At 42.9% G+C, this 13212-nt stretch overlaps 1 protein-coding gene across 1 annotated transcript in view; it reads left to right on the top strand.

Moving 5' to 3' along the window:
- The window catches only part of CNTNAP5 (contactin associated protein like 5), a 442467-nt gene that overhangs the window by 375850 nt on the left and 53405 nt on the right, over positions 1 to 13212 (top strand). The window contains exons 15-17 of the mRNA XM_019554532.1: positions 1130 to 1257; positions 1417 to 1587; positions 3881 to 4099. Of these exons, the coding sequence (XP_019410077.1) occupies positions 1130 to 1257; positions 1417 to 1587; positions 3881 to 4099 (518 nt within the window). The remainder of the gene's footprint in view (positions 1 to 1129; positions 1258 to 1416; positions 1588 to 3880; positions 4100 to 13212) is intronic.

Genomic DNA, 13212 nt, shown 5'->3' with positions numbered 1-13212 from the left:
AAGGCAGTCAATTTTAACTTGTAAAGTTTGATGCATGTCTTCTTCTGGGATGCTACAATAGCCACACATTAACCATGGTTCCACTCAGGCAGGGCTCCGCTGGGAGACCTCCAAGGAGGGTTTTCGTGTTTGTGTTGCTGCACTCTAGATCCAAGACTCTTCCTTTCGGGTTGGTGCTGACAAAGCCTTTGTAGGCCTTCACCTTCTAAGACATCAGCTGCCTCAAAAGGATCTATCATTGTCCCAGTCTGTTTTATGTCATCTGTAGACAATGTTTAGCAAACTGATACATGGGGGAGAAAGCTCATGTGAAGGGACTCCATCCTCACAGCCCCGGCTCACATGGAAGGACCCATCCTCACATCATTCATACGTCAGAAGCACAGACACACAAATATTGGTAAATGTGTCAGATGATGGTAACCCTTTCAGTCTATCCAGAGCTCCTTTCCTCTTCCTACCATCACTAGCCAATTCATCGTAATAGGTCTGATTAAAAGCAATGAAAAATAAATGAAATTTACAGAGGCTGCATCAGAAGGTGCATGATAACTGGTCTAATTTTTTAAAGTATTAATCAGAATATGTGTTTCATTAAAGTGAAGTTTTTTGGCTATTGCTAAAACAAGGTTTGAGGTTAATGTCTGGAGCAAGCTGCGTGGTTCTTACTTATCTTGTCCTATACAGAGATGGAACAGAACAAGGAGCAATGGGCTCACGTTGCAGCAAAGCAAGTTTAGGTTAGCTATTAGGAAAAAAAATTCTCACTAGGAGGGTAATAAAACACTGGAACAGGTTACGCAGAGAGGTGGTGGACTCTTCATCCTTGAAGGTGTCTAGCCAGGGCTTCAGCAAAGCCCTGGCTGGGATGATGTAGTTTGAGATAGCCCTGCTCTGAGCAGGGGGTTGGACTAGATGTGACCTCCTGACATCCCTTCGAGCCCTCACCTTCTACGATGTTATAGTTCTGTAGCTGTATTCACTGGGACTTTTGCTGAAGGGTAATATTTTTATTAGTACCAATTTAGACCTGTTGTCTTTCATGAGTTATGGCAGGGGTTATGGCCTGTTCATTCTCTTTCTTTCTTTCTTTCCTCACTTCTATCTATCTATCTATCTATCTATGTAGGGCCAACGACACCGGCCTCCTTTCCTTCAAAGACCATTTGCCTGTAACTCAGATAGTGATCACTGACACGAACAGATCAGATTCGGAGGCTGTCTGGAGAATTGGTCCACTGCGTTGTCATGGAGACAGTGAGTACTAGCTCCTCTTGATTTCTGTAGGTGCAGAGTGTCCCATCTCTCTCTCTCTTTCTCTCTCTCTCCATTCTTTGGCAAAGCTTCTTTGCATGAGCTACTGTCTCTCTCTGCCCTGTGCCAATTAACTATGGAGAAGGGTGTTGTTCTTTGCAGGGCAGTTCTGGAACGCTGCATCCTTCAACACGGAGGCCTCCTATCTGCTCTTTCCCCCGTTCCATGCCGAGTTCAGTGCAGACATTTCCTTCTTCTTCAAAACCACGGCTATAGCTGGAGTCTTCCTGGAAAACCTTGGGATTAAAGACTTCATTCGAGTTGAAATAAGCTGTAAGTGTTGACATTGGAAATCCATGATATTCATTGCATGCTGTTGGTTTGGTAGGGAGTGGGGCAGTCAGACAAATTCATCCTTACGTCTTAGTTCTCTAGTGTGATGGCACATAGGGGATAAATGGGAAAGTAGAAATCTCTTGTGACCTTGGATGAAATACTTAATATCATTTATTCCCCAGGTGCAAAAATTTGATAATATTTGTTTTCTGAAAGCCTAACCCTTTAAGAGGAGGAGGGCACTTTACTTCTTCCTTTTAAATCGGCGCCAATAACACAACATATTTTCAACTCTTGAATTCAGTCTCTTAATGGGTGAGAATTAATTAGATGAGCTCTAATTTTATATCTATACATTTATATGGATATATAGATATAGATACATCTATATAGCTGTCTATATCTATAGATATATATGTATATTTATACCTATATCTATATAGATAGAGATACATCTATAGCTATAGATCTTTCTATATAGATATCTATAGCTATAGTTATCTATATCTAGATGCATCAGCTAGCTAATTGTTGCCTTGTGTTTTATGTTACAAGTGACATAAAACTGCCTGGGACAGCAACAGAGCCTGTTGAAGCAGTTGGTGTCTTGGAAGGTGAAGGCCTACAAAACCTTTGATGAGAATCATTAACGGTCCTAGTAGGTCTTGTGAACATCACAAAGCCGGCGAAGTGGCAGAATTGCAATTACAGCTCAATGCATAAAGAGTGGGGAGGAGAACTAATTGGCAGGTTTAACCTCTCTCTTATTCTGATGATTTAGGCTATTAATATGAGAAAACTGTTTTGGCATTGAAGTGAAATAAGGACCCCTCTGTTCCAAATTCTGTCAGGCTGATAAAATTCAGAATTGAGTGCTATCCATTTTATAATATGGTTATAATAACCTCAACATAAAATTTAATAAAATAAGGCCCCAAGGCCCTTCAATTCATTAAACCAGTGGTAAATGTCATGGTGCATTATCACAAGGTAATGAGGTATGATTTAGTGTTAATTGCACATCAAAGTCCAATTTGGTTGTACTTCAGTGTACTGCATTTCATTCTCAGGGAACGTTAAAAAAAATGGCAGTTTGACATTAAGGAGGGCAACATACCGCAAGCTGCGGAGAGGACTGTAGCATGTGTTTCAGTCGGTGTGGTCCAAAACGTGTCCTCGCAAAGTAACTAGTTATTTAGTAGTTGGTAAAACTTGGAGCCTGTCTTCCCTTTTTCACTTGAGCGTCTTGTTATTAGCATCTTGTTGTGCATCTTCCTGCCAGATGGAATGTGCTGCCTAAAGGGCTTATATTAAGGAAGCTCCACAGGCCAGCTGCTTGGAAAGGAAATGGTCTTCTAGCAGATGCAGAGGCTCAGAATAGATTTTTGTCTATCCCCACGGAACATTTTCTATCTTAACTATCTGAGAAACAGCTTCCAAAAGCAGACCTATCCAATTTGTTGGGTTTGAAACAACAGGTTTCTATGAATTTTCAAGCCGTTACCTTCTGGTTGGCATGCAGGCTGGGAAGCCGGTTCTTACAATCTCTGGCGTACGCAGCATTGTAAGGAGAGGGATATATTCAGCAGCAATAATGTCAGATTCTGGCCCGATCCTGTCTCCATTGGAATCATTGGGGCTTTATCCTTCCACCACAGCAAAGTCAACCCCTTTGTGTGACTTTCTTTTCCCATTCTGCTTTTCTCCTTAGGAGCTTTTTGTGTCTCTGAACATGCACAGCATAACAGGGCAGAAGTCAATCACTCTGGTCTGTCACCTCCTCCCTATTGCCAGAATTGGGAATTATGCCTGTGACCCCATGTTTTGGGAACCACCCCACCGCACACAGCCTATACCGCACACAGCCTATCTCTTCTGTGTCTATATTCATAAACACGTTTTTTATAGATTCAGCTGGAAAGGTCACGTTGGCCCTTTTTCAGCTTTCTACCCACACGGGCAAGAAGCTTTAATTGCCAAATCCAGACTTACGTGAAGTGCTTGACATTCATGTGGCTAACCCTCCACAGGGGAGCAACTCATTTTTCTTGGGTACAGTCAATAATGTAGCAAAAAAGCGCAGGTATCCTCAACCATGCATACTCACAATGGGGAATAAAGCCTGAGCTGTGAGATCAGATTTACATCTAGGCTGCCATGTGGGAGACAGGAGGTCACTGAAGTCATGTTTTTTGCTACCCTAAAAGTTAAAGTTCATTTAGACAACACTTTGATGCCCAGATGAGATATTTAATGACATCTTTTGTCTTCACACCATTTTCTATTCCAGCTCCTAAGGAGATCACCTTCTCTATAGATGTTGGAAATGCTCCTACTGGGATCACTGTGCAGTCTCCCACTGCTCTGAATGACAACCAGTGGCACTATGTCCGAGCGGAGAGGAACTTCAAGCAAACGTCTCTTCAAGTAGACAACCTTCCCAAGAAGATTGTTGATGCACCTGCAGGGGGAAATTTCCGTTTGCAGCTCAACAGCCAGTTATTTGTAGGTAGGGACCCATCCAGAAATTTTTCAGTGTTGGCAATGTTTTTTTTCTGCCGTAAAGTAGTCACGTTGTGGTCCCATCCTTGGCCTTTGTTAGCACTGGGCATCCCTGGGTGGAGAGGCTGTGTCACAGCATGTCAAGCAATCTGTGCTCTAGGAATTAAGATGTCCTCAACCACATTTGGTGCTGGATGTATCTGCTGAAGGATGTCTGTACATGCTGGCTATCCCGAAGCTCTTACAGGCGGGAGTCTCTGATGATTAGTGTTTGACCTGTGACCTCTTTGAAATGGACACACAAGTGGCTTGGCATGTTTGTTGAGCCCTAATGGGCAAAGCATAATTCTTGGATGTGCATTTCTGGTGCAGATACTTGCAATTGCAAGTAATCTGGAGTATTTACTCCAAATCTGCTCTTTTTTTTATAGAATAGCCATGCTTTAGGCTTAATACCAGGAAAAACTCCTTCACAGTCAGGGTGTCCAGACTGTGGAATAAATTCCCTCCAAAGGTAGTGCAGGCACCTACCCTGGAGGTTTTCAAGAGAAGACTGGACAGTCACCTCGCTGGGGTCACCTAACCGTAGTTGTCTTCCTGCCCATGTACAGAGGGGATGGACCCATTGATTTGCAAGGTCCCTTCCAGCCCTTAACAACCTATGGATCTATGCAGTTACGAATATATATGTGATGATATATATTTGATATATGAATACAATGAAAGCAACTACTTTCCAAGAGGCAAGCAGATTATTTTATTGGCAATATGTTTTTTGTTTTTCCACCTCAAATACAGATGAACCCCTAGTCTTGGCCACATTGGCTCAGAATACAAGGGAACCCCTTCCTTTTCTGTCTGTTTTGCAACAATCAGGTCCTAACCCATACCGAGTTGTCTTGTTGGATGAGATGGCTGCATCTGTGTGCGAACGATGAAGTCTTTCCCTTTGAAAAATTATTTTTATCTGAAAGGCCCTGATACCCCTCAGTCTGGGCAAGAGGATATTCTCGGTCTCCTTGAATGTAGGAACTTTCAATTTTAAGCAGATTTTGAGCGTCCCCTGTTATATTTCTATTTCTCCTTGGATGGAAGGTGTTATAGAAAACAACAACAACAACAAACCACACTGTCATCACTCTGCCGGTGTGATTTGGCCTTTATAAGTGTCAGTTCATATCTGTGCCAGGCCATGATAGCATTCAACTTGCAGAGAATTCATTTGAGAACACAGGGCCTGTCATGGGGTGGGATGGATTGGGCTTAGTAATTACAAGTCAGCTTCCTCCCAGGTGCTCAAAGAAGACACATGCTAAACTCTTTAGGAAGAAAGTAGGCTCCTATCAGATGCCTAGGACCATGGAAGAGAGCCTATTGAATGTACAACTTCCAGGCAGATGGAAATTTGAGGCTTGAGGGGAGTAGAGAATCTTCCTCGGAAGGCTTTAAATCTGATTAATACAGTGAACTGACGTTAAACAGTTTTATTTTCAAGAAATAAAACTTCAGTCCTAAAGAAAATGGACCAAAGACTTGATACTGATGGGAATGTGGTTTTTGGCTGACCTACAAAAAAATCTCACTCAACACCCCTTTGGTCCACCATGCGAGCTCAAGGTCTGCAGGTTTGTTTCTTGGGCCATCCTACACAGGGAGATATGCATCACCAGACTACATCAGGTCTATGGTCTACCTACCTGGGTATCTCGGGCTGATAATAGCCATCCCCAGATGCTTCATAGAAAAATACAAGAAACCTTTCAGTAGACCCATATGGGATAATCTGTCTCCTGAGATGGTCTCATCCTAATGCCTGGTAGTTATAGACAGATTTAAGGCTTGGAGCATGTGGAATGAATTTCATCCCAGCTGAGAAACAAATTCATAAACAACATTGATTGCAAATGGCAAGAGGCAACAAAACATCATAATATCTGCCCCTCTCGTAACCTGCAACATATTTGTTTCTTCAATTGCAGTGCGCCGCAGGATGCTGATTAAGGGGTTGCCATGCTTAGTATGTGCACGCTTAATTAATAATCCATATCACTGAAGTGATTTGCTGTTTAAAAATGTTCCAAATACTTTTAATTGAATCTCCCTATTTTATTCCATTTAGACACATAACTTCATTGCTATGGTGCAGACAGCCAGTCATCAAGATTTAATATGTTATTTCCCCTCCCCCTTCCTTCAGAATCAATTCTAGTATTTTGCAATTCTCATAAGTAAGATTCAATGTCAAAATTTAATTTAGTTTATTTATCTTCTAGAGGGATTTATGGATCCTTCTGGATGGAAGGGGTTATATTAGATAAGATACTATTATGATGATTATCAAAATGGAGATTCAGTGTAGCTTTCAAAATGAAATTTTTTCTTGCACTGTTGAAGGTGTTAACAAAGACAAGGACAAATGATACAGCCTCCTGCCTCAATATGTTCAGGTTCAAATGCAGATCACACAAGTAGAATGAATTTTGATGTCAAAAATGAGTTTCTAATGGCTTTGAGAGGGTGCATTTGAAAACCGTTGGCAATGGAGAGATACTTACACAAATATATTTAATTTCAGTGGAGGGATGCCTACACCTGATAACATTAACATGCAAGTAGCTATTAACGTTAGAAGTTGCATGTACTCTTACATCTAGTGAACCTGATGGATTTGGCATTGTTAGTAATGGCAAACATTTGGCTGTCAGGGTTGTTGACTTCAGATCAAAGTTATCTGTTTCCTCACGCTAGTACTCCAGCTGCTTTTTCATGTCAATGTGGAATTGAAGCTGATACCAGAAATGTTAACTGAGTGGCTAGAGGGATTTTAACCCTTGGGTTGTGCGTCCTATGTACTCTTGCTCTGTTGGCACCATCCTGTTCTGCAGAACGGACCTTTTAAGGCCAAACCAAACTAAAACCAAGTCAGAAAATCATTACATATCTAGCCTTTGGATGGAGAAAACCTTCACGCTGCAAGCCAGTACAAGGTGGTCTTGCAGAGAAAAGTGAGCGTTCCCTGTGCCTTCTGATACAGCATCGGCTCTAGAGAATAATGATGACAACCTGCATGTCAACATTGTCAAATGTTTCGCTGATTAAAATCCCCACTAAAAATCCATCCAGGAAGAGCGCAGACCAACTGCAGATGCTTCCTCAGCCTGGCAAAGGCTGTTTGTACCCAAAGGCTTGCAAAGAAGACATTTTCAATTATTTGCAATGGTCTAATAAAAGATAACCGGATTGACCCAAAGACCTTTTCCCACCAAAAATCCAGTCACACTGAGATTGTGTGAAGGGATTAACCGTTACCATTTATTTTTCATCCCAACTCTTTTTTGCTTTGCATAGTCTCAAATTCCAACCCATTCATGAGATCTTTAGGATAGAACTTAACTCTCAGCTGCTTTTTGGTAATGAAATGAGTAAAGTTCACTCTTGGAGGCTGTGGCATGTATATGACCATTGGATTTCTCTCATGCCACCCCAGTGTTGGGGGTGACAAAGTAAGATGACGGTAGGCCAACTTTTTTTTAGTCTACACACACTAAACACCATAATGCAGTAGGAGAAAATAGCCGTAATGCAGTAGGAGCCAACAGAAGTTGGAAGCTTTACAGCTAGGAAGACTTTTGGCCCAGAGGACATACACAAGCAGATATTTCCACCTACTTGTAGACCCTGTCTCTGCCCTCAACTCTTTAAAGGACATTTGGGAGTGATATTACATGCTGTAAGTGTTGTAATGTTGTTTGAACCGTGCCAGCACAGGGAACAGGTGGAAAGCAAGATTTGTTCGGTAATATCTTACACCGTGCTCTTTACTTAGCCTGTAGCTATTTATCTTTGCTCCACACATTTACTGCCCCCTTTTTAAGTGGCTGGTTTCACTGGTATAATGGATTTAAACTAAACAAATTGTTTTACCTAGCATTTAGCGTAGACTGTATCCTCTTGTTCCCCAGACCTGATGAAGAGCATTTAGGACCCAAGAATATGTTTACCATCTCTCCCAACTATATAAAATATATGGCCAAACAATTCTTGCTGCTTGCATATGACAGGCACGGGTAGGGTTAGGTTTTAGGCAGCAATTCTTCCTTGCCACCTGTCTTCAGTTCAGCTTAGGCCTGTCACCCATCTTTTTGGTCTTTGGTCCTCATGAGCTCATGCAGCCCACCAAGGTGATATGTGGCAGGAATTCCCTGGGTACTTCCTCACGTGTCCTCAGGGGCAATAGTGCATATGCATTTGTTTGCCCTGTGAAATACGAAACATCTTAACAAGAAAGAAGTAAAATTCAACATCCTACCAGAAACCTTTGAGGCAAAAAGACGGCTCGGACTTTTATCCGAGCCTTATTTGCATAAAATGAACTTCTACCCAGGAGAACGTATACCACCCTCCAGCTCTCCTGTGCAATATGAAGTTTCATTTCATATTGCAATCTTTGCAGTCTCCTTTGCCTGAGGAAGGGTGTGTGACCTTGAAAGCTTGCAGATAAAGATTTTTTTTTCTTTTTCTTTTTTTTAAACTATGTAGTTGGTGTAATAAATATATTGCCTGTATGACACTGGCTGCTTTCGCACTATTGGAAATTCCATTCTCATCTACTTCATTAGGCTTTTTGGTGCCTAATTCTGCCCCGTGGTCTCAGAAAAGCAGCCTCTTTACTCAGAATGAAAAAGAACAGTGTCAAAATGAATGACTGAGCAAAAGGGCAATAGAGAGCTGCTATCATCTGAGAGCTGGACCATGGACAGGGGCTAGTTTCAGAGCAAGCTTAAACAAGGTATAATGGTTTGAATTGGAAAATGAATCTGAACTTGCTGCTGTTTTGAGGCATTTTTGAGTAGGCTTTTTGCTCCCTGTCAAGTTCCTGTTCAGGCTGCAGGCGCTTGTGTGCTCCAGGAGGCCGATGCTAGCAAGACGCCTGCTCAAGGTCAGCTGCAACATAGAAGGAATGACTCAAATCCTTGATTGTGGGCAAAAGGCTCTGAAAAGGTTTCTTGTCACTTAATAGTGTGCTATCCAGTCTGCTTAGCAGTCAGCCCAACTCCGTATAAATGCCTGGAAGAGTAATAGCAATGCTATGCATTAGGTACGCCTCCCCAGGTCACTGCAAAAAGCAAGCCTTGCAGCACATCCATATTTATATCCCAAAAATCCAAGTTTTCATGCCAAGGTTTGTCTGTCCTTTTGCCAAGGTATCTATTTCTATTTGTGTCTTTGCCAAGTTCATACCTAACCCCTTCAGCTCTTTTTTTTTATCTCAGCACCTGTCCTCATTAATTTTACTTCACTCTTAATACTCCCATCTTGTACCAGCCCCCGCCCCCCACAAACACACATACACACTCATTGATGTGTTCTCATTTTTCTGTGTCTCTCACCAAGTCTGTCAAAGGTCAATGAGACCTGCTCTTCACAAGGTCCATCTCAATGCCTTGGCATAACTCCAGAACTGGAAGTCCAACACTCACTAAGGTTGCTGAAATACAGAAAGGGGACTGACAGGCTGGGCAGCAGCTCTGCAGGAAAGTACCTAGGGGTGGCAGTGGACAAATAAAATGGAGATGAGCCAGCAGTGTGCCCTTGTTGCCAAGAAGGGGAACGGTATCCTGGGCTGCGTTGGTGGGAGCATTGCCAGCAGATTGAGGGCAGCGAGTCTTCCCCTCTTCAGCACTGGGGAGGCCACATGTGTAGTCCTGTGTCCACTTGTGGGCCCCTCACTACAGAAAGGATTTGGACACATTGGAAAGAGTTCAGTGGAGGGTAACAAAAATGGTTGGGAGCTGGGGGACATGACTGGTGAGGAAAGGCTGAGGGAGCTGAGCTGATTGAGTCTGGAGAAGAGAAGACCGAGCAGGGATTGAATAGCAGCCTTCACCTCCCTGCAGGGGGGCTGCAAAAAGGATGGAGCTGGACTGGTCTTAGTGGGGGCAGATGACAGGACAAGGAGCAATGGGCTCAAGTTGCAGCAAGCAAAGTTCAGGTTGGATATTAAGAAAAAGGTTCTCACGAGAGGGGTAGTAAAGCCCTGGAACAGGGTCCCCAGAGAGGTGGTAGAAGCTCCGTCCTTCAGGGTGTTTAAGACTGGGATAGACAAAATCTTGGCTGGGATGCCATGGTTGGGGCTGATCCTGCTTTGAGAAGGGGGTTGGACTAGATGTGACCTCCTGAGGTCCCTACCAACACTAATTTTGTATGATTCTGTGAACTCTTAAGTGCTCTCCTGATCTGGTGTTGGATGCGGCCAAAATGGAAACTACAAACAAATCATAGGGGAGCAGTATTCAAATCTAACCACGGCCCTCCTTCCTTACATGGATGAAAAGGTTCAGGTTTGGAATGTGGGACTTGTTATATAATATACAGTCTGATGAGGTGCCAGGGGTCTTGTTGCCAGACTCTGCACTCAGTTACAGTCCCTTTGCATTAGGACAACATTTCTTTCAGTTGTGTGTACCTGGTGAGATTGGAGGATGTGAATCTGATCACATGTATGTAGTTCCACAGTTTACAAAATGTAATACTATGCCTTTAGTTTACTACTTCCTTAATAAAACACTAACTAAATGAGCAGTACCTAAAGTTACTGTGCAGTAGCACCGACGCATAGTTATTTAGTGATGCTTACTCTGCATTGGCCTAATAACATTGTGCACTAAGCTATTAGCATGGGTTTTGTCGTGACAGACTACTGTACAGTGTTATTCGGCCAATGAGCAGTAATCGTCCCGTGTAGATGTGCCCAGTGGTGCCTGCTGCACATGCATATATGTTTCCTTTTCCTTTTCCATATGACAATACAGTGCACTGGAGTCATAGCTCACATTGAACAGAGCTGAGCCAGGTTTGAGATGGGTTGTTGAACTGGGATTGACGAGAGCCACTTCCACGTAGTGATTGCTGGTAACATCTCTGATGGCCAAGAGCTCCCGAACTGACAAAAATGCCAAAGCGCACAAAGATATGGTTCATTAAATTGGAGAGATAACTAGGACAAACAAAGAGGAAGCCTGCATGCCATACTGCACATACTCACCCAGCCTTGCTCCAAGGGCCAGATGGGGTGACCCTAGTATAGAGGAAGGCGTCGTTCGTTTTGAGGTACGACCCCTTCCTAATTGTCAACATACTATCTGTTTCCATTGTAGTAATCTCTTCTCTCTGGTCTAATCAACCATCTCTTCCAGTCAATATTAAGGCAGATTTCTTCTGGGGTAGTTGGTGCCTAATGTGGGATTGAAGTCCTGCTTCACTCTCTGGCACAGAGACAGAGAACACAGTGATAACTTGCCCATGATGCGCAAGCAGCAGGAAGGCCCTTGCATACTCACACACAGGCTGCTATCTTACTTTATATCATCAAAGAGGCAAACTAGGAAACCTAAGAAGTTACTGTCCTATCTGAGGATCTGCCAGACCCCTCTTGCACTGCTGTTTCAGGAGAGAAGTCCAGCACAGCATAGCCAGGAAATGGCAGAAGGCAAAGATGTGTCATTTGCTCCTCCACTGCAGTTGAGGTGTAGAGCCATTTTTTGGCTTTGCCACCATTTGTGGGGAACTTTTTACACCCTGTCCTACTACGTTTCTGCTCTGGTTACGTGCTGGGAAGGCCTCCCAGGGCGGAGGGACAGACTTGTTTGGTTGCTCTTGGGCAATCTGGAGACATGTTGAGAGGGGATGAGGTTGGGGGTTGTTTATTTTTAGGGCCTAATTCACGGTGCCTCTTCACTGCTTCTTGAATATGTTGCTTAGAGGTTTGCAGCCCTTTTACATAATGTCATTTTTTTTCCCCCTCCTGGGGCTCTTAAGTCTTCCTGTAACTGGGTCATGATAGAAACCTGGGCAATTTAGAGAGGCATAAGCTTTCACAAGCAACAGCTTGATTCATCAGGTATGACAAAGCAAGCTGTTACTTATGAAAGCTTATGCCTCTCTCAGTTAGTCTATAAGGTCTCACTCTGGCATGTCTCCTGCCTAACTTGAAGCTAACATGGCTACCTACCTCTCTCTGAATAATGCTAATCACCCTTGCACATGCATACACACTCGCTCACTTTCCTTTTCTACATATTTTATTTTTAAAAGAGAGATGCAATCCCTGGTGGTTCTTCCCTCTACTCTACCTCCCTCACCAAGAAAACCTCCATTTTTTTTTTTGTTCAAAATCCCAAGTAGCTTCTTAAAAGAATGGAAGTAATTTTGCCAATTGTGCCACTCAGCTTCAATATTGGTTTGTGTGATAATATTTCTCTTCTGAGTCATTCCCACTAGTCCCCTCCCATCCTGAAGGCTTCTTTCCCTGCCTATCTCTGAGCTGCTCAGAAAGAGTCAGCTGCAGAAACCTGTTGTTTCAAACAAATTCACTCATTTGGCCTTCAGCAAAGTTTTCCCCCAGGCCTTACTGTTGGATGGCTTGACGTGCATCTTCATATCTCTGAAAAAAGATTCAGGTTGTAGCACAGGGTCATTCATATCCAATCGCTTCTTAGGATGAGAATAACTTGAAAACTCTCATCTACCTAAGGTTTTATTTGTTGCTGGGATTTTTTTTCCAGAGGCTCTAACTAATTTTCCCTAATACCCACAAGCATATTGGGAGGTTAATATGAGCCAATTGGAGAAAAAACAAAACAAATAACAAACAAAACCTTCAGCTGTTGCTCCGGCTTTGTTTATCTGAGGGTCACATTGCTCTTTTCAGCTAAACACCTTACTTTCCAAATTTCAGAGGAAAAAAAAAATCAGAACTTGATTTTATAGAGCACCTCTCACATGCCAGCTCCCCAAAGCACTTTATAAAGTAATTAGAATACAAGCAATGCCGTAAACATGACAGCTGTTATGCTCCTGGCAGAAGCTTGCAATCACTCTTTGGATATTAGAAGAACCTGTGTGTGCGTGTGTGTGCGAGCACAAAGATGTGCAATAGCATCCCATCCTCCAGCGGTGCTCATCTGATTAGTTTGGTGCTATGGCTACTTCAACCTGTGAGCAGATTGAAGGAGGCGGGTTCTTCCACCGTTCCCAGCTCACCGATCTCCTTCTCATATTTGAGAACCATATTTGACCATCTTGTTGCACATACTTATGTTTGTTCGTTGGATTTTGCAA

Source organism: Crocodylus porosus, unplaced genomic scaffold (genome assembly GCF_001723895.1).
Source record: "Crocodylus porosus isolate Cpor-Errol unplaced genomic scaffold, CroPor_comp1, whole genome shotgun sequence".
Lineage (NCBI taxonomy): Eukaryota > Metazoa > Chordata > Crocodylia > Crocodylidae > Crocodylus > Crocodylus porosus.
Note: the sequence above shows the minus strand (reverse complement) of the source record. Positions and strands in the feature narration are given on the sequence as shown.